At 38.3% G+C, this 23,000-nt stretch overlaps 2 protein-coding genes across 4 annotated transcripts; one reads left to right on the top strand and one right to left on the bottom strand.

Moving 5' to 3' along the window:
• The first annotated feature begins 325 nt into the window (after positions 1 to 325).
• LOC107270856 lies at positions 326 to 13,116 on the top strand. Its single transcript, XM_015746299.2, is given in 4 exon segments — positions 326 to 384; positions 501 to 740; positions 12,532 to 12,677; positions 12,897 to 13,116. Coding segments are annotated over 4 exon segments (636 nt in total). The 3' UTR covers positions 13,088 to 13,116.
• LOC107270872 (leucine-rich repeat serine/threonine-protein kinase 1) lies at positions 11,638 to 23,000 on the bottom strand. Of its 3 annotated transcripts, none has more exons than XM_025088168.1 (2): positions 22,914 to 23,000; positions 11,638 to 22,845 (listed from the first exon to the last, which is right to left on the bottom strand). In XM_025088168.1, exon 2 carries the CDS (start codon positions 21,708 to 21,710, stop codon positions 14,313 to 14,315), a length of 7,398 nt encoding a protein of 2,465 aa, XP_024943936.1. In that variant the 5' UTR covers positions 21,711 to 22,845; positions 22,914 to 23,000; the 3' UTR covers positions 11,638 to 14,312. The 3 variants fall into 3 exon arrangements, with proteins under 3 accessions (XP_024943936.1, XP_024943937.1, XP_015601774.1); XM_025088169.1 differs by lacking the exon at positions 22,914 to 23,000 and having other exon boundaries at positions 11,638 to 20,551; positions 20,639 to 22,869; XM_015746288.2 differs by lacking the exon at positions 22,914 to 23,000 and having other exon boundaries at positions 11,638 to 21,374; positions 21,611 to 21,716.

Genomic DNA, 23,000 nt, shown 5'->3' with positions numbered 1-23,000 from the left:
GTACTTCTACTTCTGTGTCTAATAAAACTTGTATTAATGCCATAAATTTATTCACAGCTATTGAAATAAAATCGTCTACGACTGTCGTGACAACGGCTCTCATTCATGAGCAGCCAGCATCACTATTAGCATTGCCACCATCGCTGTCACCTCCATCGCCATCATCATCATCATCGTCGTCGTCATCATCACCACCATCACCATCATCTCCGCCACCATCGCCATCATCATCGTCGTCGTCGTCGTCATCATCACCACCATCACCATCATCTCCGCCACCATCGCCATCGCCCTCATTGTCGCCAACACAGCCACCGCGACAAAAATGTTCATCATCATCATCATCATTACCACCACCATCATTTACTCCTCAACCACAACGAGGTGCGAGAAAACTGTACGAGGATGAAGTAAAGTCTAAAAATTGTAGGTTCTACAACTGTATTATATATTTTTTAATAATAAGAATTTCATTTAACACTTATTATTCATGTTTATAGTAAAAAATCCTGCAACCTGAGCGAAATAGCCATTATGCGTCAGCAGCTGGACTCTGTGTGTGCGCAGCTTATGATCCTGCAGGAGAAGCTTTCGCAACCACCTGTAATTACCATCTTCGACGATGCCGAGGTAACAATTAAAACGGAGCCTGTTTCGCGAAGTTTACCCTCTATAGAGGAATCGCTTGTAACCCCTAACGTTACTACTACTAGGGATTGCAATCCGGAAAAACGAATCCGGTATCCGGCGGATCCGGCATCGTTAAACGTTTACCGGATCCGGTACCAATATACTAGATCCGGTGACCGGATCCGGTAATAGCAATTTTTGGCAAAGTAATAGTGCTGTTGCATCAGTAGGTACTTTTAATACGTTACGCGTTGTGTGCAAGCGTGCGAGTCGTTCGACGCCGAGTCGCCCCGGCCCACCACTAAGAAAATGCATTTGAAAGTAAAGGAATTCGAGGAGAATACTTATCTGCTATTCATGATTATTTGCTGACAATAAAGTCGACAAGTGTAGAAGCTGAAAGGGCCTTTTCGGCCGGCTATATTTGTGGCTCCATTAGAAGTCGACTGGCAGATGACACAATTAACACTGTTTTCTACGATTCTTTTTTCAAAATCAAAATTGATTTTTTCATAATGTATCCTAAAATAATTATTACTTAAAATACTACTTAAAATAATTATTTATCGTAAGTTGATTAAATTAAAGAGTTATAATTATGATACAAGCTCATTATTGTGATAATTGTGCCATTCATTAGACAGATTAGTCAAATGACGGTACCTTTCTTCGATTATTTGCATACGCACATCGCGCTAATATTTTCCAATATTTCTTTCCTGTGTCGAGTGGACCATGTTTATTGCATCTTGCGGTTCTCCTAATGATGAAAGCTTATCATCATTCACTCTATAGACAATTTTTACAAATCGTTTGGAAACCTAATTTCTTTTATAGCCCATATCTCAACGTCAATCCAGAATCTCACTTAGGTGCTACCCTTACGATTGTGGGTTAAAGCTCTTTGTCTATGCAACATGTGGCCGATTAGGAGCGCCAGAAATATAAATGTAGAAATAATAATAAATAAATATAGAAATATGAATGCTCCAAAAATCCTAGCCACTCGTTGCAGTTCTTTTGCAAGATTTCAGAAAATTTTCTTTACACAAAGAATATCTCATCAATAGGACAAATGTCTCAACGTTCACAAAACTTTTTTCACAAACGATATGGATTTATCTTTCAATTTTCCTCACAATGGAAATAATAAAACCACTGTCTTTGCTAAAAGATAATGCGTCGTCTAAGTCATGAAATCTTTTGCCTAAAATGTTAAACCACCAGCTATTTTGACATTACGAAACACAATATCATCGATTGGTCCATGAGGATGGGCAAGATCTACTTCAGCTTTTTCGTCACGATGTGGGTTTGTCTTTCAATTTTCCTTTTTACTTTCCGAAATATCGTTTCCGCTGATAGTTTCATCACTACCGCTTAATTTTCGTACGGGAAAATTTTTACCTCGAATTTTGGAACGAAGAAAGAAGGGGTTTCGATAACACCCTTTATCAACCCCTGTGCATTTTAATATTGTATTTATTGGACTACAGTTAAGATTTACAAATATATACCTATAGTATCAGCCAATATTCGCTCTATTTTTGTGTTTAGGGTAAATGCTTGATTTACAGGTGATGAGAATAAACTGATAAAATATACTAATTAATATCATAATTATCGATTTTATTTTAACAAAGCAAGCTTATACAGGGTGCACAAGACATTATTATATTACGTAGAGTTCTCTTCTTTTTCAACTGCAGCATGTTCGATGCATTCTTCGTAGCGAGAGGAGTACTTTATTTGTTGACGCTCCGAATGCCTATAACAGCTAAAGAACCACAGCATCGCAGCTATGCGAGCACAAAATCCAACAACACGTGCTCCAACCTTGCACTGGCAATACCAAGATGTAACTCCGGTGTGATTACATTGTATCCATAGGCTGTATATTTTTGATGAAGTGTGTCGACTTTGGATTAGAACTCTTATAATATAAGGATATTCTCTCGTTCCTCTAACTATTAAAAGAAGATCGGAGGCTGTTGAAGTTTTGGAAAGGAAATATAACTAAATCAGGCAATCAGTACATTATCATATATTATCTAAATTTCAATTAATTAATATTTTTCCATGAGCGCAGTGTAGTAACACGACAAATTCATGTATATGTATAGTAGCTTATGTATTTGTGCACCATATATGTGAAAATCGTTTCGTTACTCGATTGCGCTTTATGCAAAATAATTACATAAATATCGCAAAAACTACAGAAATGAAGTATTTTTGCAAAACAAGCCAAGCTTAGCAATTATTTTCATAAAGGTTCTATCAAGTAACACAAAAAGTATGTCTGTGTTTTTAAAATCCTTATATCTTTTACATCATACAAAAATAAGAATGATCTTGATAATAAACTTCAAAAAATATGATTTAGGGGGGCGGATAAAGGGCCTTATGGAAACCCCTCTTTACGGTCGCGAATCTTTTGGGACATTACATTTTGAAACGAAAAAATTTCTCGCTAAGCTTTCGTACGGACAAATTTTCACCTCGATTTTTGAAATGAAAAAACTTCAAGCGCAAAACTTTTAGGACTCACCCCCACCCCTACTTAATCCACCCCCCAAGTCTCGCTAGAACGGATCTATTATTACTACACTGTTTAAATGACTACGTTTACACGACGGTCTTAAACCAATGGCTTAGTTTCCACTATGCAGAGTTTAATCAGAGTTAGCTAATCACGTATAAATTCGATGGAAAATGACTAACGAGGCTCCTTAACCCTGTTTAAGATCAGCACGATGGAAATTTAACCAATGTTTGTGTCCAATCAAAATGTACCATGGGGGCGAATACGTATAAAGAGCTTATGGGCTTTGCACATCAAAAGCAGCGGAAAGCGAGCAGCAGGCAACAATCAATGCGCAAGATACTTCGGGTCTGACTACTTACGTAACAGGTGTATACGCTTTGCCCATTCATCGTTGATTTGCTGCTCATTACCTGCTGTCTTTGACGTGCAAGGTGCATTAGGTTCCACCATGCAGAACTTCTCCCATTTGCACCATTAACCTATTTCAGGAAAGCATCCGTAGACGAGCGGATTATTCCGCGCCTGGTAATAGTAGACAGTTGCGGCGTGCAGAATATTCCGCGCTTTGATACAAATGAGTTAAACGGACTTAACCAATCACCTATAGGAGTTGAATGGAAAATGGCCATCGAGGCTGCTTAACTCTGAACTCTGCACGGTGGAAACTAAGGGCATATTCCGTAATTGAACCATGATTGCGGTTATTAAATTTCAACCAATTGCATCGATTGATTTTGACTGCTGACAGAAATCAATCGATATCATTGGCTGAAATTTAATGACCACAACTGTGGTTCAATTATGGAATATCCTAAGATATCTTTTTTTACCTGCATTCAATAGATCTGTTCTCGTTACTTACACTTTCTGCATTTTTCAAAAAGTGCAAATTCTCACTGGTTACTTAAAAATATCATCCGATAGGAACTTGCAATTTTTTAAAAGTACAGAAAGTGTAGGTAACGAGAACAGACCTATTAGGATGAGTTACAACCAGATATGTACAGCTATGCTCGTAACACTGCATATGTTTCCACCGTATAGGGTTGGAATAGAGTTAAGGTAGCTATACCGCTTCACCCTAGTCAAATCAATGCTAAATTTCTAATAATATTTTTAGGAGGAGGTAATCAAGTAACAGCATTAGTTCTTAATATATAAGTACATTCGCAGCCGTGATTCGAATAGAAAATCAAATATTATATCCAAATGTTCGATGTCATATTTTGTCGTGCAGTTTTTTTTTTAAGAATGAACCATAATAATAGTCCAATTATGACGAGTAATATCTCATTTGGATTATTGGGAAATCTTTAATCGATTGACCATCGAAATTTGGTATAATATTAGTTGTTCAAAAGTTACAGCCACTTGTATGCATGATATTAGGTTAGGTTAGGTAATCAAACGGTTGTATCTTTTGAGCTACTAATATTATCTAAAGTCTAGATCGCCAATCGATTAAGAATCTTCCAATAATCAAAATGAGATATTGTTCGGCATAATTGGACTATTATTATGGTTTACTTTTTAAAAAAACTGCACGAAAACACATAACATCGGACATTTACATATATCAGTCGGCTTTCTGTTTGAATCATAGCTGCGAATGTATTTATGTATATTAAGAACTAATTCTGATACGTGAGTAACTCCTCGGAACTATTAATTAAACCACCAGAAATTGTAAAAACGTTATTAAAAATTTGACTAGTGTGAAGCGGTATAGCTACCTTAACCAATACTATTTGCGTCATGATTCTACTTAAGTTTCTGTCATGGAGACTACACAAGGAGCACGAACTCCATGTATACAAATAGCTTCCCAAAATAAGAGGGCACTAGTGTTCTGTATGCACCGAAAAAGTCGAGGGGTATAAGGCGGGAGTATAAACACAAGATTATATTTCGATGTACTTCGAAAATTATAAAATAAATAATTTGGGCTACTTTAACTTAAATAAACAAATAATAAAAATTTGCAAAGCCAAATTAAAAAAACAAATGATATTAAATAAGTAATAAAAAAATTATTATAATTAAATATAAAATTCAATTCTTTAAATGAAATTATTATTAATTTAGTAATAATTAATTGATTAATCAAAATAGAAAATTAACATTAAAAAATACTTTCAATAAAAATTATTATCATTATGAATCATCGAGGTTTTTAAATAAAGTTTATCAATTGTTGAATTAGACATAAGATAACAATTTTAATAAAGAATACTTAAATGAATTATTTATATATATTAATAGTATATTACGACCCTAGGCCAAAAAAGTTGGATTTCCTGACTTATGCGATATAAAAGCCAACATTATGGAGTATTTGGAGTATGCTGAAACAAACTTTGAGTGCCAACGACAATATCAATGTGAATAATTTTTTAAATTTAAGAAGTCTTATAAAAACAAATGCTAAAGGTTACAAACCAAAAAAAGCTTTTGTTCTTAGGTGGGACCAAATTATGAAGTTCATGAATGAAGCTCCAAATGATTCATTTTTAGACAAGAAGGTAATATAGTAATTTATATATTTTCTTCTTATACAATTTTTTTTCTTAAATATTTGCAGGTCATACTTATCTTTGAAATCTGTGGTTGTCTCTGAGATGTGACGAAATTACAAATATGAAAATTGAAGATGTAGAAGATTTGAATAATAAATATCTAGTATCGATAAATCACAACAAAAATGACTACTCTGGACAATTTATTATTGGAAATCTTTTTTACGGTACATTAAAAAAATATATTTCATTAAGACCACCGGAAAAATGTAGCGACAGATTTTTCATGAAGTATACCAAAGGTACATGTAGTCGAACAACCGATTGGAAGACACACAATAGGAGCAGTACCAGAAATAATTGCTTCCTATTTGATGTTACCAAATCCAAAAAGATACACAGGTCACTGCTTTCGCAGAACTTCTGCGACTCTTCTGTCTGATTCCGGTGCAAATATGCAAATGGTCAAACAGCTGGGGTGATGGCGTTCTGACATGATAGCACAAAGTTACATCGAAAATTCTATGCACAATAGGCAAATGATTTATAATGGTGTCATTCAAAAAATAACAACGGATAATCAAACAAATCATACAAATAATATTCAACCATAACCGTCAACTAATGCACAAGCGACCATCAATCTCGAAAAGTAGCCTCGAGGCTTCGCCTCGGCTTTATATCGCATACCCCAGGAAATCCAACTTTCTAGCCTAGGGTCGTACTATACTATTATTAAGTTGTTTAGGTTAGATGCGTGTTTATTTGTAAACGGAAATTACTTGTAAATATTTACCTGCTTACTTCACATGCATTTATTATGCTATATTCACGTCAGTACAAATAGGAAACTAGCGACGCTAGTGGTACAGAAAGAAAGTGTAATGTGGTAAATATTAGTGGCAGGTTTTGTCAATTTTCCCATTTGAGTTCGTCCTCCTTGTGTAGTCTCCATGGTTTCTGCGTTCAGACATCAGCGACGTTCAACTGACGGCTCGCGTATTATTCTGCGCTCGGAGATAGAAGACGGTTGCCATGTGCGGAATATTCCGCTTACGGATGCAAATGGTTAACACGGTTAGTGCCACTCAGCCACATCGTTGACTGACACTGAACTTCCCGTTCAGACGTCAGCCACCGGTCACTGACACTACACATCTAAGTAGCGCATGTGGCCTGACGGAGATTTCCTTATAAATTCGCATGGCACTCAACGTGTTAAGAACAAGGTTTAAGCGGAATAAACTAACTTGATTGTTTACCGCTATTTCAACGCTACATGCTGGTAACGTACGCACTGGCAACGAATTTCAGAACGTAGCCTTACATTGACTTACAAGGGGAGGGCGCGACGTTGATCACACGGATTTCGGAGTCCTTTTGGGGTAGGAAAATACTTTGTAGTAACAATCTACAGGCCAATCGGTAGGACCCAACGCGGAGCCGTTTTCGAAAAAAACCGGTTTGAAAATCGCAGTACTATTCATATACCTGCACCGTTGCTAACATTTTCGAGAAGGCGGCGTAGCTCGCTGACAGCGCGCCTGACTACCACCCGAGCGGCCAGAGTTCGATTCCCGATCACAAATAGGTTTTTTTTTGCTACCCGACAGCCCATGTTTATCTATCAACAATTTTGTCAATTTACGTACGAAATGAGTGGAGTGTAACACTTATTTTTTATTATGAAACACTGATTTATTACAAAATGTTATAAAGATTCACAGGGTATTTTGGTTTATAATTATTGTTTATTAGTCGCTATCACTGTTGTTTTCTGTACAGCCGTTGCATCTATTCGGATGGTAGTTATCATAAAAGCATGAAAAACATAAATTCTTTTCACACCACGCACATTTTATGAATGCAACGTTGTCGCACTTACAATGTTTTTTCGAAAGCGACAGAGGAAAACATATTTCGTTTACATTTAAAAATATAACTCTTTCTCAATCAATTTGGCGGCAAAAAAATATATTCGTGGTCGAGAATAGAACCCTGGCCACTCGGGTGGTAGTCAGGTGCGCTGCCACCGGGCTACACCGCCTTCTTGAAAAAATTAGCAACGGTGCAGGTATATAAATTGCTGTGTTTTTCAAACCGGTTTCTTTCGAAAACGACTCCGCGTTGGGTCCTGTCGATTGGCCTGTAGATTGTTACTACAAAGTACTTTCCTACCCCAAAAAGACTCCGAAATCCGTGTGACCAACGTCGCGCCTTCCCCTTGTTAGTTTTCACCGTGCAGAGTTTAAACAAAGTTAAACAGCCTCATTGGTCATTTTCGATCCAACTCCTATACGTGATTGGTTAACTCTCTTTAACACGTTCATGCCGGCGTGTACCACCGGTGACTAAGGGCTAGTTCAAAATACTATATGTAAAAAATACTATATGTATATACATACTATATACATATAAAAAATGCATCGGCCTGAGCGTGTTAAACTCTGCACGCTGGAAACTAAGCCTATTATATGTATTTGCTCCCATGGTGCAGTTTTGTTGGACACCAACATTAGCTTAATTTACACCGTGCAGAGTATAAACAGGGATAAGCAGCCTCATTAGTCAATTCCATTCAACTCCTATGCGTGATTGGTTAACTCGGTTTGAACTCTGCACTCTGAAAACTAAGCCATTGGCTTGTTTAAACGGAATTAAGCAGCCTCATTAGTCATTTTCCATCCAACTCCTATACGTAATTGGTTAACTCTCTTTAACACGTTCACGCCGGCGTGTACCACCGGTGGCTCAGGGCTAGTTTAAAATACTATATGTAAAAAATGCGCTGGCGTAAACGTGTTAAACTCTGCACGCTGGAAACTAAGCCTATTATATGTATTTACTCCCATGGTGCAGTTTTGTTGGACACAAACATTGGCTTACTTTCCACCGTATAGAGTTTAAACAAAATTAAGCAGCCTCATTGGTCATTTTCCATCTGACTCCCCGCAGATTGTATAGCATGTATAGCATACTTCTGCCACAATCGGGACGTGCTATTAAGGCAGGGTGCTGCTGAGGTTCCTCCCCCACCCCGGATTAAAATTGTAGGTTATATACAGGGTGTTCGTTATGAAACGCTCTGTAGTAACATCGTTGCCATCCTTGTCAAATTCTAAAGAATACGTGTATTTTCATTTTTTATTTCATATATCAAAATTTCGAGATAATCAAGGTTGAAGTTGCAGTAATCCGACCAATCAGAACGTGTTTAAACGGAGCGTAGATGACGTCCAGAGACAGCCCGCAAGGCCTGCTTACAGTAGGCCAATAACACAAAGAGTATCGTCTTTTGTATCTTACTCAATTACATGCAGATAAACAGGGAGACTACGACGATACTCTTAGTGTTATTGGCCTAGTGTAAGCAGGCCTTGCGGGCTGGCTCGCGACGTCATCTACGCTCCGTTTAAACGCGTTCTGATTGGTCGCATTACTGTAAGAATCCGTAATTCGTTTGGTCCTGCGTTCAGTAGTTTTTCTACAAATTTAGTTTTACTTCTGCCAATCCGAGGACAGCTTTGAGCGAGGTATCGCGACGCCGCCAACAATGGAAGACTTTACAAGACTTCACTATAATCGGCTGAGTTTACTTGGTATATGTGGCAACGATAAACAAATTTAAGGATCCATTTGATTGTCTGCCGCACATAGCATTTGTTTCTCGACGGCATCGATGAAGTTAAAGCCAGCCAGGGATGCCCACTAGATACTACACCAAGCAAAGCAGCAGAGAATGGGATTGGAGTAAAACAAATGCTACCGACGTTCCGTGGACGAAACACATAAGCTGGACACCGGATCTTACAATACGTCAGATTGAAAAAAAATAGACTAGGAGAGAAATGCAAAAACACGTAACGCCTTATTTTTCTCAGAGAATATTCACACCAATTTGCATTCTCTGGGCAAACTAAGGCGTTACGTATTTTTGCATTTCTATCCAAGTCCAAATTTTCAATTTGATGTATTTCTTACAAAATTCGGAATCGACAGGTGCTCTCTAACTTTTGCACCGGAAGTTGCAAAAAGCTGCAAATTGGTGTGAATATTCTCTGAGCAAAATAAGGCGTTACGTGTTTTTGCATTTCTCTCCTAGTCTATTTTTTTCAATCTGACGTATTGTAAGATCCGGTGTCCAGCTTATGTGTTTCGTCCATGTAACGTCGGTAGCATTTGTTTTACTCCAATGCCATTCTCTGCTGCTTTGCTTGGTGTAGTATCTAGTGGGCATCCCTAGCTGGCTTTAACTTCATCGATGCCGTCGAGAAACAAATGCTATGTGCGGCAGACAATCAAATGGATCCTTAAATTTGTTTATCGTTGCCACATATACCAAGTAAACTCAGCCGATTATAGTGAAGTCTTGTAAAGTCTTCCATTGTTGGCGGCGTCGCGATACCTCGCTCAAAGCTGTCCTCGGATTGGCAGAAGTAAAACTAAATTTGTAGAAAAACTACTGAACGCAGGACCAAACGAATTACGGATTCTTACTCAGGGGGCCACCCTGAATCAGTATTGACTTACCGTGTATGGCAATTACGAAGCACCCTTATATTGTATTTGGGTTATTCCACGTCAGATTTAAAACCAAATTTTTGATTTTCCTGAAAATTGTTTCCCTTGTTCTTGAGAAGAAAAAAATGACATGTATTTTTTTATTTCAATATGATATGAAGAATTTTTGAAATATCGATTTTTTAATTTATCGACTCCAAAAAACCGCTTCTTCTTTAAATGTATCGTGCATCGTCCACTTTTCGACTAAAAGCAAAGCACTGCAGGGCAAAATGTGCAATAGGGTTCACTTTAAAGTCCACGTTTTAATAGCCGAAAATTCGGTCGATTAATAATTTTTATGCAACAATTTCTTAAGCAATTTATATTATTTCAAAAAGGGCATCTTCAAATTGAATAATTTTTCTGTAATTTGTTGTTATAGTACAGAGAATATTGTCTGAAAATTTGAAAGTGGACCGTTGAATATTTTTTAAAATCAAATTCATAATATGTGACTGCGCTCACGATTCGCGCGCGGAAGGCGCGGGCGAAGCACGGATTCAAGTGTGCTTCGACATTTTCGAGTTATCCCGCTATCCTTTTATGAGTTGTTCACCTACTTCAGATGAATGATACTCAGTGAAATGTTAATAGGTTCCAGAATAACACTCTCAAATCAAGAAATGGTCATTTACTGTAATTACAATACTGATTACATTTAACTACATATTGTAGAGCGATCAAAGTCTTGTTTATGGTCATATATTGTTGAAAAGTGCACTTACAAAACATTAGTGATAATATATGATTGTAAGAAACATGACTCAGTGGCAGTGTTTGTTTTTCTTAAAGCATTTAACGATTATCTCTTAAACTTTCGACCATTTTCGACCATTACGTGAACTTCAAAGTGAACCCTATTGCACATTTTCTCCTGCAGTGCTTTGCTTTTAGTCGAAAAGTGGTCAATTAGAATTTGGTGAAACAATACGTGAAGCTGCGCTCAGGTGAACATATACATATAAGTAAAGATAAACAAACTGATGAATGCCCCTAAAATAGGGATATAGCTGATTAAAGGAAGGACGGATAATACAGATCATTTGATTTCACCGATGCTTCCTCGACACAAGAAACATTGTATTTCCAACTTTCTCTAAAAGCTGTATTTGCTACTCTGCCATTGGTCAATGTAATTGTGTGAATATTAAAGGCTCTTACACAAAATGTAATTTACTTCTTGAAATTCGTGTTGTTTCATCAGTCACTTAATTGATTAGAATTATTTATAAATTGAGTGGTACTTTAAAGGATATAATAGGTCATGATTACGCTGTATCATCATTATATCGTATCCAACGGGGCAATGGCTTCTTCTTAATGATAACGTAACGCAAATTACATGAGCAATGAAACCGATCAACCATAAGTTAAATGAAAGAATTCAGCGTCCAATCCGTTTTTATTTTCTACGAAATACAAAGAATGATAATTAACACTTTTGACGTTATCTGTACAATTATTGTTTAATCAGACAATTTGAGACTTTCAATTTTTATTTAACTCAACAACAACAATATCACAAATACATCCAACAACAATGACTATATCCACTATATATTGTTGAAATCCGGAAATCAATATTTCGATACGATTAACAAATATTCGTATTCGATGAAAAATTTAATATTAACTGTCATTAACATCTACGGTATCAAAACATTAATGACTATAAGAATTTATCTGCTTATCATTATTAAGCAACATTAATTAAGTGTTATGACTATCTTAGGGCTAAGCCACCACACAATAAGATCATATACTATGTATGTACAGTACTCGTTTTTACCAGTACTTTACATACTTTCTTTCATTTACAGTTTATTTGATCTCTTCTCAGTTTTGCGAACAATGCAATGTAATTGGACCGAAATAATAGACAAATTTCCGAATGTCAATAGACAAATTTTCAAATGAATGATTAATTCATTTGAAATAACTATATTATACATATACGATATACGTCCTATGCCTATTCTAGTATGTATATATGTACATGTATCATTTTGAAGTATTTCGAATAAATGTTAGTGAAAGGCAATTAATAAGTTAGCAATGAGAAAACGTAGCCTTAATATTAATTTATTAGGGAGGAAAATTTTTGTAAAAAAAAAAATAACGAAAACAACCTTTTGCAAAAGTGAACGCCAAAGTAAATTCTTAAACTAATTATTGACGTTATATCTGAAAAAGTATGAGTACCTACATGCTAATAATAAGTCACTAATTCCAATATGATCGAGGGAAAATTTATATGACTTTTTTTTTGCCCAACAGAGAACTAGAAGAAGAATGCGGACTGATAGCAAAAAATCTTACTTATAATGGGCTCCTAAAATATCAAACTGTCGGCGATCCATCAGTGGTGAAAGTCTACGTGTACGTGACCAGCGAGTATACTGGTTAAATACAGGAATCCGACGGTAATAACAATTACTAAGAAAAATTAATCACTAACACTAAAATGCCATTGATATAAATAATTAGAATCGTTAAAGAGTATTACGTGAGTATCACAATTTTCAAAATAGTTCAACGTGGACGCAAAGTCACTTAGATGCTTTAACATCTATCTATTAATACTCGTATGCAGTGAATAAAATTCCAAATTTAATTCTATCGTTCTTGATTTAATTTTCTAGAAATGCAGCCGGAACGGTATGACATCAATAACATACCCTTTGTCAATATGCTACCAGACGATCCATACTGGTTCCCGTATATGTTACGTGGTGAACAATTTGAGGGCTACTTTCTGATTGACAAAGATTATAATGTTATTGAATATTCGCTGACTCCACTGGAAAAAGCCCTGGACAAAACTATTGTGTGACATATATGTAATTTGGATATAGACTACTTTAATGTATAAATATAAGTTTTAATCCAGGATGTATGTGTAAATTTGAAATCTAAGAATTCTTCCTGTCCTCTAATCTAATACTTATACGTAGTAATTATTAAAAAATTATAAGTTTAATTGATTTAAAGAGATCAATAGTTGCACAATGTTTAAGAGCAGCATCAGTATTCCAGAGAATTGAATGTCAGGCTCTGTGTAAAACGTCTTAAAATTATCTTATCTGTGTATGATAAACAGTACAACATAATGTATAATATAATCCACTATAAGATATCTTCCAGTGTTACTTTTTCATTGCAATAACTTGTTATTCCTATTGTTTACGAAATTGGTTCAGAAATTTACGGCTTATTTATGTATTGTCTGTCTCCTTTTTCTTGTAGGACTCACGTATATATGCCATTGTCATTGGTGGTCAAATTTATTAACAAGAACCAAATTAGCTATGCGAAAGCGCAACAGTGCGAGAGATCTTACTGTACATTATTTAAAAAATAGGATATGACTACCTAAACACTAGGAAAGTCAGTCTAAGTAAAGTAACAAACATTAGGCAATCTGGGCGCAATACTAAATCCTGATCCAAGTGATGAGTTATGATAAATGATAAATAATAAAATAGAGCATTCTCACGGATGTACATTATGTGATCCGATACTTGGTGTTCTACACGGCAAGAAAAGACAAAGGAGTAAAAAAAATAAAACTTTCTAAAGCAGCAGCAGTACCTCAGTCGTAAGCATGATGAACTTTTTTTTCAACTCTAGAGAGAAACAATTTCGCTCTACTAATCCTAATAAATATACCTATTCATATTTAAAATTAGAAATTTGCGAATTTTTATACGAATTAAATCTAATGAGTAATCTCAATTGATGGACGAATATAAAGTATTCATTGTCGAGTCCGTTATAATACCTCAAATGAATATACAATGAACTTCACTGATGAGTATCATATGAGGCCATCAAGGCTTGCGAGTTCGTATAGGTTTCTAATTTCCAGTCGTCCCTTTGATTATCACGTTCGTACGAGATAGGGACATCCCACTTGCAATGTCATTTGCATCTAACAGCCACTGCAAGGTCTAATCGCCAAAACAAGTTCTAACAGCTAATAGCGAAAAGCGATTTTACAAAGGAGATATTAATAAAGGTTATTGCGATAGGCGCCATGATTAACCTGCTGTGTAATTTTAGGCTGCGGACCAGTGTTCCGATCTCCAAAGTAACGTGTACATATTGTGTCTCAGATCTTCGTCTTCAAGACTGTCGATGCGGAGGTCAGTATACCTGGAGATGAGGCTTCTATAGCCCTGACCAACTGTAGCCAAGATAAGTTTCTTCTTGTCGGCAGATTTGAAGGATATAATTTGGCAGACTTTGCCCTCAAAGGGTCTGAAGACGGTAATTGGTCTGAGAGAGTTGCATTCAGCTACCACGATACATCCCCATGTAGTACCAATGTACAATTGATTCATGCAAGTCTCCAGGGCGGTGACTTGACACTTTTCCGTGGTGAGATTCTCCTCAATGGAGATCGACTTAAGACTCTCTGAACAAGGTACCAGCTTAGACATATCAAGCTTGTTGATTATTTGCCTGGTGTCTACATCCCATTGATATACGACGCAGCCAGGATACGTGTATGAGAGTACAGAATTATCAGCACTTAGTAGGTACGTGGCGAAGAGATTTTTACTGGCTGTTTCACCGGAAACGTGCATCGTGCTGGTACTGTCGACCAAGTTACCATCCTTTAAAACGTAAATGGAAATTTTTCCAAAGCTCTGACCCACCCAAAGCTCCAAGAAGCGTCTTTTCTTGTATACAGCTGCCAATGAGTAGGTTTTGATGTTTTCAATCAGGTCAATGTTTATCTCCGTCTTTTTCATTTGGGTGAAGGTGTTAGATAGAAGGTAGAGTCGACCACTGTGTAATGCCACTGCAAAATGCTTGATTTGTTCAAGATGTATCAGACCGACGACCTTTGACTCCTTATTATGATCTTTTTCCATGTGAAAGCTGCCAACGCAAGCAAAGTTGCTGCCCAGATAGACATGAATTTGACCGGTATTATCACCTATCCATATGTAACCATCAAGACCACACATTGCATATGGTATTACAGGTGTTTCGATTCGAACATGCTGAAGAAATCCTTTTTGAGTTGTCAGAAGCATATCGACCTCGCCATTATTATGTCCTAGCCAAATCTCATCGCCATTCATATTGTCTTCTAAAGGTCGGGAGGTCATAGTTATTGCTGTAACCTGTGTTCTTTCCGTGAGTAAGGTCACGTCGATCAAGTGCGTGAACTCTGGTGCTGATGCAATTGAGACTATCTGACTGGCTGTGGGTCTGTCTTTAGGATTCTGAGACCAACATATCACCATAAGATCAAGTGCGTAGCAAGGATGCAAAGTCTCTCTATAGGTCAGAGGTGGTCTGCCACCTTCTAATATACATTCCTTAACAGATTCATGACCTTCAAAAGGTTGACGAAGTGTCACCAGCTCGTAGATGAACATACCGAATGAGAAAGAATCTACTTTCTCGGTATACTCTTCCTCGCCGTTGTATTTGATGATCTCAGGAGCCATGAAGCCTTCGGTACCGCCAAAACCCTTTGCCCCAGATGGTAATGTCAGTCTGGAGATACCATAATCAGCTACTTTTACGTGGACTGGATGTTCAGGATGATCTTGGAATGGTACTGGCATTTGCCAGACCAGGACGTTCTCAGACTTGAGATCTCTGTATATGACGTGTTGCTGGTGTAAGTATTCTACGGCTTTGGCTACCTGCAGGATGATGGCCTGAAGTGTAGAAGGATCTAATTTGGCTCCACAACGTCTGTAGTTCTTGAGGGCGTTGTCCAGGGCACCTTCTGGAGCTAGGTCAAGGATCAGTGCCAGAGGACTGATAACAATACCGATAAGAGGAACTATATTGGCATGTCTTAAAGTCAAAAGGATATTCAATTCTTGCCTGGCAGTACAGTAGGCTTTGCAAGCGTACTGAAGTGGATCACGATCCCATTTACTTTGTGCAGCTTTATATGCAAGAATAGCTGATTGTCTGGAGTTGGGACCTGGTGGTACAGGTTGCAACATCTTCATGGCTACGTCGGTTCTGATATGACTACCTGGTAGACGACAAGTGCCTTTGAAGACAAATCCGAAGGCGCCACGACCAAGCATACGACCTCTCTTAACATCCTCTGGTTTTATCAAATGCCTGGCACCCAGATCCATAAATATTATATCCGGAGAAACATGAGAAAGTGGTATGTCGGAGTGTTTTGGGCATATGATACTCTTATTACTGTAGGCAGACAATATACATTCCTCAACCATCCACGAGTAGGCCAGTATACCTTCCGAATGGTAATTCGTTCTAGAAATATCTGGATGTCCTTCCAAGGATGGCATTCTGCTCGAAGTAGAGCTGTCGTAACCGACCCCACTATCGCCGTCTGACTTGTAACTATCCTGACTTTGTCTTTCACGATTTAGATAATATTTCTGGATGTCTTCAGCTACGTGTTCTTGATCATTAGAATCGGTATCAGAATCGGAATTGCTAAGTAGACATCTTGGACAAGGTATAAGTCTGGTGACTAGAAGTTTGCCTTCGGAGGTGTGAACAAAACGTGTGCCCAAAGTTGGATACCAATCTTCGAGGAGGATGTCTATGTGATCCACGATGAGAGCTAGTAGTTGAGGCATACTCTCCGGACGTGGTTCCACGACGATTGCCTGGTATCCCATTGGCTCATCCTCGTCAGCGGAGTCAGACATTATAGGCTGTTTGATAACCAGGGTGTCAACTGGGAACCAGATTTCAAGAATCGCTGAATTTTTCAAATCCACCGTACACCAGATGCCATCCTGCTTCAATTTGAATTTGAACTGCCTGTAATCGTAAGGTGAGTTCTTAAGATTATTGTTAACTTCTTTGAGACGCAAGAGGGTGATACCAGCGTAACGTAGTTCTATACCAGTCTGCCAAAGTACCCAATCAGCATGAGTGTCCAGGAGACTGGCGAAAATCCTGTCATCAACGAAGTCCTTGAAAGGCGCCAAGAAAGACATGACGATCTCGACTATGGCGTCGTCAGCAAGTATTCTGGTGATAAGTCTAGACCAGAAACCACTTGGAAAGTAGGACATCAGCAGAAGTCTACATACGGAGCAATCAGGCTGTGGTCTCGAAGTGAGGACACATTCAGAATTAGCTCGGTCGGAAGAAGTAGCACTAGGAAATGTGAACATAGGAGATGTGATCTTCTTTGAGCGTACGTGCCAACTCCTGGTCTTGACGGGAATCTTGATCGTCTGATTATTCCTCAAAATGTCTTCTTCAGTTGGTAGTAGAGATGGTATCAACAAGGTTCTATAATCCCATGTCAGGGCAACCTCAAACTTATTCAACAAACTTACAATGTATCCTTGGGTATCTATGCTGGACATGGTGGAAGACTTGAAGACATGTTGAATATCATCCAACTTCATAATTCCTGACCTGGCGAATGGATTGATTTCCCGTATAGTGACTACGTGTGCTAACATATCACAGAGCCACTGTGGATCCAGGAAGTACAAATCTTTTAAGGTAGCATCATCGTAGTGTAAAATGATTCCATTGTCATGAAGGAACAAAGTAGCTTGATGAAGTTCGGCGGGATCCCTAAAGGATCTGTGTAACTTCTGAAGTTCGTTATTCACAGCAGCATAATACTGATCAGCTTTCAAAACTGGATCTGCGCCGGAAAGTTTCCGATCGTGTGCAAGTTGTACTACCACATCCTCCAAAGCTAGATAACTAGCTGGAACACGTTGTTCCAAAAGAAGCTCCTTGCTACCTGGTGAACGTAGGCTAAAGACAACGTCATAAATAAGGTTGCACAACATCTTTATATTGTGTCTGGTCTTGCAACTAACCTCGATAGTTTCCATGACCTTCGGGAGGCCGCATTTCTCAGCGTCCACAACATTGATGAATTTGTCACGTATATATTGCTGAAGTACCTCACTCTGATCAGCCGACATGTCATAATGCGTGCCTACGATGATGACCGGTGAATTCGGCGCCCTGCTTTGAATATTCACTAACCATTGAAATATCTCAGAGACGCCCTTGAAACCATCGGTGATCCTCCAGACGACAAGATACAAACTTCTCTTAGACAAAAAATACTGATGAGTTGCATAATATTCTTTCTGGCCACCAAAATCCCAGGTTCTGAAATATACAGATCCATGAGGTGATTGACCTCGAACCTTCTTCTCATAGAGCCAGTCACCAATGTCTACTCCTACTGTCGAAATGGTTGTACCGCGTGCTGTCTTGGAGTTGATGTTCTTGTTACCCATCCTCTTCGCCCAGTGCTCGGATGCCTTTTTCTTGTTCGGCACTTCGCCTTCTTGCCGCAATTGTTCTAATAGGCTGGTCTTACCGATACCTTGAATACCCACTATCATTAATTTCATTCTAGCATATGGTTTTGCATCTTCCAACACTGACTTTAGATAGCCAATCACGTCCATAGTTTTGTACTTCTTCGAATCGATCATAGACTTCAATGGTTCCTGTAGTCTACAACCTTGAGTATTTAAGTTCCAGAGTCGAGATAGCAGCCCCATTTGCGGTGGTAGCTCCGTGATATCAGTATTTCCACTTATGTTAAGCACCGAGAGGTTGTTGAGCTCGTAGATATTCTGAGGTATATCCCGCAGCTGATTGTTGCTAACATCCAACATACTAACATTAGGGAATAATAGGTATAACTTCGAACCAGTACAAGAGATCTTGGTATCCTTGTCGATGGACTCTTCCTCAAGATTAGGCATCTCACCATCATCCACAGAAGTTAACTGAATCCTGGTTAACAAATTATTGGCGAGGACCAGCGTTCTTAGGTTCTCCAGTCTCAGGTGACGTCTATGAGTACACACTGACATAAGTACGACATCGCGTAGTGATTGAATAGTCTGTCTATTACTAGGAACTATTGGTGACTGAACATTGGTAGTAGGACAGTAGCAAGCAGTAGCAGCCTGTTCCATAGTGTCAGCACCATCATCGACCTGAGGCAAACTGGGCCAACATGAGATTTGATTGTTCGACAGGTCCAATTGTTTTAGACTAGCTGGATACGACGTGATGTGGCTCATGGACCTCAGGGAGTTATATGCCATGTTCAACCTCACTAGGCTAACCGCCAGGCACGGTAGCGATACGGGGATGCTGTTGAAAAGATTATGTGCCAAGTTGAGTGAGCTCAGGACAGACCTTGTGCCAGGTTCATTATCTTCGGACAGCTTCTCTGAGACCTCGACGGAACCGGTCCACAGGTGAGGTCGTTCCATTTCGATGACTTGGGCGTTGGCGATCTTCGTGAATGATTCGAACTCCACTGAATCATCCCTAGGCATACCAATCTGAGTTTGTGATGTTAGACTACGACTACTTGGACTGTTACTTATTGAATCCTCGCGCTGCGGCTTCCTAGTGATGTTTTGTGATACTTGACTAGGTAGATCACGTAAAAGGTTGAAGGATGCATTCAGTTCCTTTAATTTGGGTGCCCTCCACAGATTATCAGGTAGACACTGAAGCTTATTATTTGACACATCCATGATTTCTAGAGCTGGCAGGTTCATTATGAATTCGGGAAGATATTCGAGACGGTTATCCTGGAGATACATTTCTTCCAAGACAGGACATAGCTTATCTTTAGGATTTTTACTTTCTGCTACTAGACTGTCGATCTTATTCTGCGCCATATTTAAATACCTGAGACTTTGAAGAAAGAAAATCATGGACGGCACCGAGGTAATTGAATTATGGGATATGTCGATTCTAGTTATGGCATACAGAACCAGTTCGTTGTTTTTGGAGTTGAGTTTCTTATTCACATGAAGCACAGCGTCCACTAGCCACTGCGATCTGATCTGCGACAATCTACACTGTTGATCATGCCAGTTGATCATAGTCGGTGTATTAGGAAACAATGCTGAGTAAGTTACATTACCAAAGTTTGACAGTGCTGAGAAATGAGACGATGTCTGGGTACTTTCTGTCATGGCCTTTTTGTTGATTTTGTACTCAGAATCAGGATGTGCCTTGATTGACAGCAATTTGGCAGTTAGTGTTTCATCTCTATTCTGAGCAGCAATCTTCAGAGCCTTGCATTCGTTATCAATGGCTCCATGTTTCAATAAAAGATCAGCGATTTTGACATCACGATTTTGGCATGCTATTGTCAATACGGTTGAGTAGTTCACCTCAGGATCACTTTGGTCATTGGACACTTTGACAGGTAAATTGGGATTGGCACCAGCCTGCAATAAAGCTGAAACAACCTCAGTATGCCTGGCCTTGACAGCTGCATGCAATGATGTCTCAGTGTTATTAACGCAATATAAATCTAAATTCAAAGGACATACGCAATTATCATCCTTTTTTTCGAAAGATTTAGATCGAAAATTTAAGCTAGACATGAGTCTCTGTATACCACTTGATATTCGTCTTTTGGATGTTGATAAAGGTTGAGTATTAGTCACTTCATCTTCATTAATCTTTTTAGCTTTGACTTTGTGACATAGAAGTAACTCAACTATCTTCACATTTCCCAGCATGCTGCTTATGTAGAGAACACTCTGGCCAGTAAAATCCTGAGTGTTAATGTCAAAGGGCATTTCATACTCAAATTCACCACTAGGATCCTTGTAACGCTGAAGAAGATGTTGAGGATAATCAAATTTCAGAAGAATTTCTATAACTGGGACATGGCCGTTTATAGCTGCAGCATGAATTGGCAGCCACCTTTCCACAGTAACAGATTGAATCTGCTTGGGGAAATGTCGTAGGAGAAGCTCTACAATTTCCAGTTTTCCATTGTAACACGCTATGTAGAGTGGTGAGTATTTGGTGACTGGATGTATCCTGCAATCAGCACCATGGTCTAGAAGAAGTCGTACAATGTCCTTGTGGCCCATTTCACAGGCTACAAACAGCAAAGTGTTTGCACCATTTGGTGCCATGTTTATAACACATTCTAGGTCATTTGATAAATTCTGGATAACAGTTCTAGCTGCTATTGTATCACCCTGAATGCATGCCGCACGTAAAGATGCATGTGCTGCAAGCCTAGCTAGTTCATACTTCTCTGCTGCAAGTTTTAGCAAGTTGGTACAATTGGTGTGTTCACTCTTTTCTGCAATATCCAATGGTGTCAGACCATTGTTATCCTGTAAGGTCAAGTCGACATTAAATTCCAGCAGCTTTTCAACATTAGAAAGGTGTCCATGTTCAGCACAAATATGTAATGCAGTACGGTAATGACCCCGTGGACCACATGGTATATTGGGATTAGCTCCAGCAGAGAGAAGAACACCCAGACATCGAGAGTTCTCAGTTATGGCAGCAGCATGGAGTGGAGTACGTCCCCATGAATCCTGACTATTCGTATACTGGGCATGCTCACCATGCAAAAGATCCTCGAGGAGTTCAGCGTTATCCCAGAGTGCAGCTTGATGAAGCAAACGTCCAGGAAAGTCTTCGTCCACTGGTGTATAATCCTCCATCCTGCAATATATTTCAGAGATATTCAAAGAAATAACCACCAAAGTTGCGTTGATGACTCCAAAAAAGCTTCTTGCTATCTTGCCAAATATAAAGTTTATCACTCATTATTTCATTGTATATACCAATCACACTAGGTATGCACATTTGATATATAATACAAATATCCCTCAGTCACATTTTTAATTTTTCCATAACTGAATCTCTATACTGAGTATCAACAGTGTATCACTGTCACAGTTCTTTAATAAACAAAACCAAAAGCATGAACCATATCATATAATGACTTAGCGTATAAATAATTATACAGATTAAAATTCTATAATTATTGGTTACACTTGTAATAAGTGGCAGAAATTAGTCTCGTAAAATAATAAATAAGATTACGATAAGATCCAAGTCTAGAGTGGATCTGTCAAAGGAGCCGCCAAGAAAAATACTTTTCACGGTCAATCGATCCTGTTCGCATATAACAGTCACTGTAGAACAAGACACCGCGTTAAATATATCACTAGATATCGTTTAAAAACAAAAAATATCTGACGATCCACACATTTGAAATTATTTAATAAATGATCAATCTCACACACTCTACAAGCGACCAACACTGGCCGCCATTTTTCACAGCCAGTGAACTATAACTGAGCGCCTGTCGTTTGACGGTTTAACGCTTTTCGCGGGCGCACAACTGTTACGTTCGAAAACCGGTTACACGGCTCCTCGACAATCAAAGCGGATGCTTTTCAATGGCTCTTGTGGTTGCACAATTACGGGAAATCCGTTCATCCTTTTCCTGAAGAAGCCAACAATTAAATAACAAAAAAGTTCAGATACAAATCGATTAGAAATGCTTTACATTGACAAACACCATGGATGCAAATTTAAAAGCGCTTAGATAATCTTGTAGCACAATTTGTTATCCTACGCGTATTTTTATTAGATATACTATTCACACAGCGTGCATTCGCTTCGCTGTAATATAACAATATCTTCTCTAATATTCTATATAATCTTCCGTAAACTGGATTGGTATAACCAATGCAGCGTTGCGTAATATAAATTGCACAATTTCCTGGAAAGTTGTAATAGTGGGGATACCAGATCGTCTCAATTTATTATGGCAGAGCGTAGAATATTCTATAATAAAATATAAAGAGTACTGACAGTAATCTGGATTAGCGTATGATATAATAAAGTCCAGTTACTTCAATGCCAGATGACACCAGACCTTGACTTGGATATTGAATGTTTTTCGATATCTTTCAGAGGGTAGAGGTTCATAATGAAATATA

This window comes from Cephus cinctus, unplaced genomic scaffold, assembly GCF_000341935.2.
Source record: "Cephus cinctus unplaced genomic scaffold, Ccin1 Ccin1_scaffold0847, whole genome shotgun sequence".
Classification (NCBI taxonomy): domain Eukaryota; kingdom Metazoa; phylum Arthropoda; class Insecta; order Hymenoptera; family Cephidae; genus Cephus; species Cephus cinctus.
This window is presented reverse-complemented; position numbering and strand designations above follow the sequence as displayed.

Excerpts from the sequence above, each read along its gene's own strand:
- LOC107270872 (XM_025088168.1), bottom strand. The coding sequence starts at position 21,710 with ATGGAGGATTATACACCAGTGGACGAAGACTTTCCTGGACGTTTGCTT.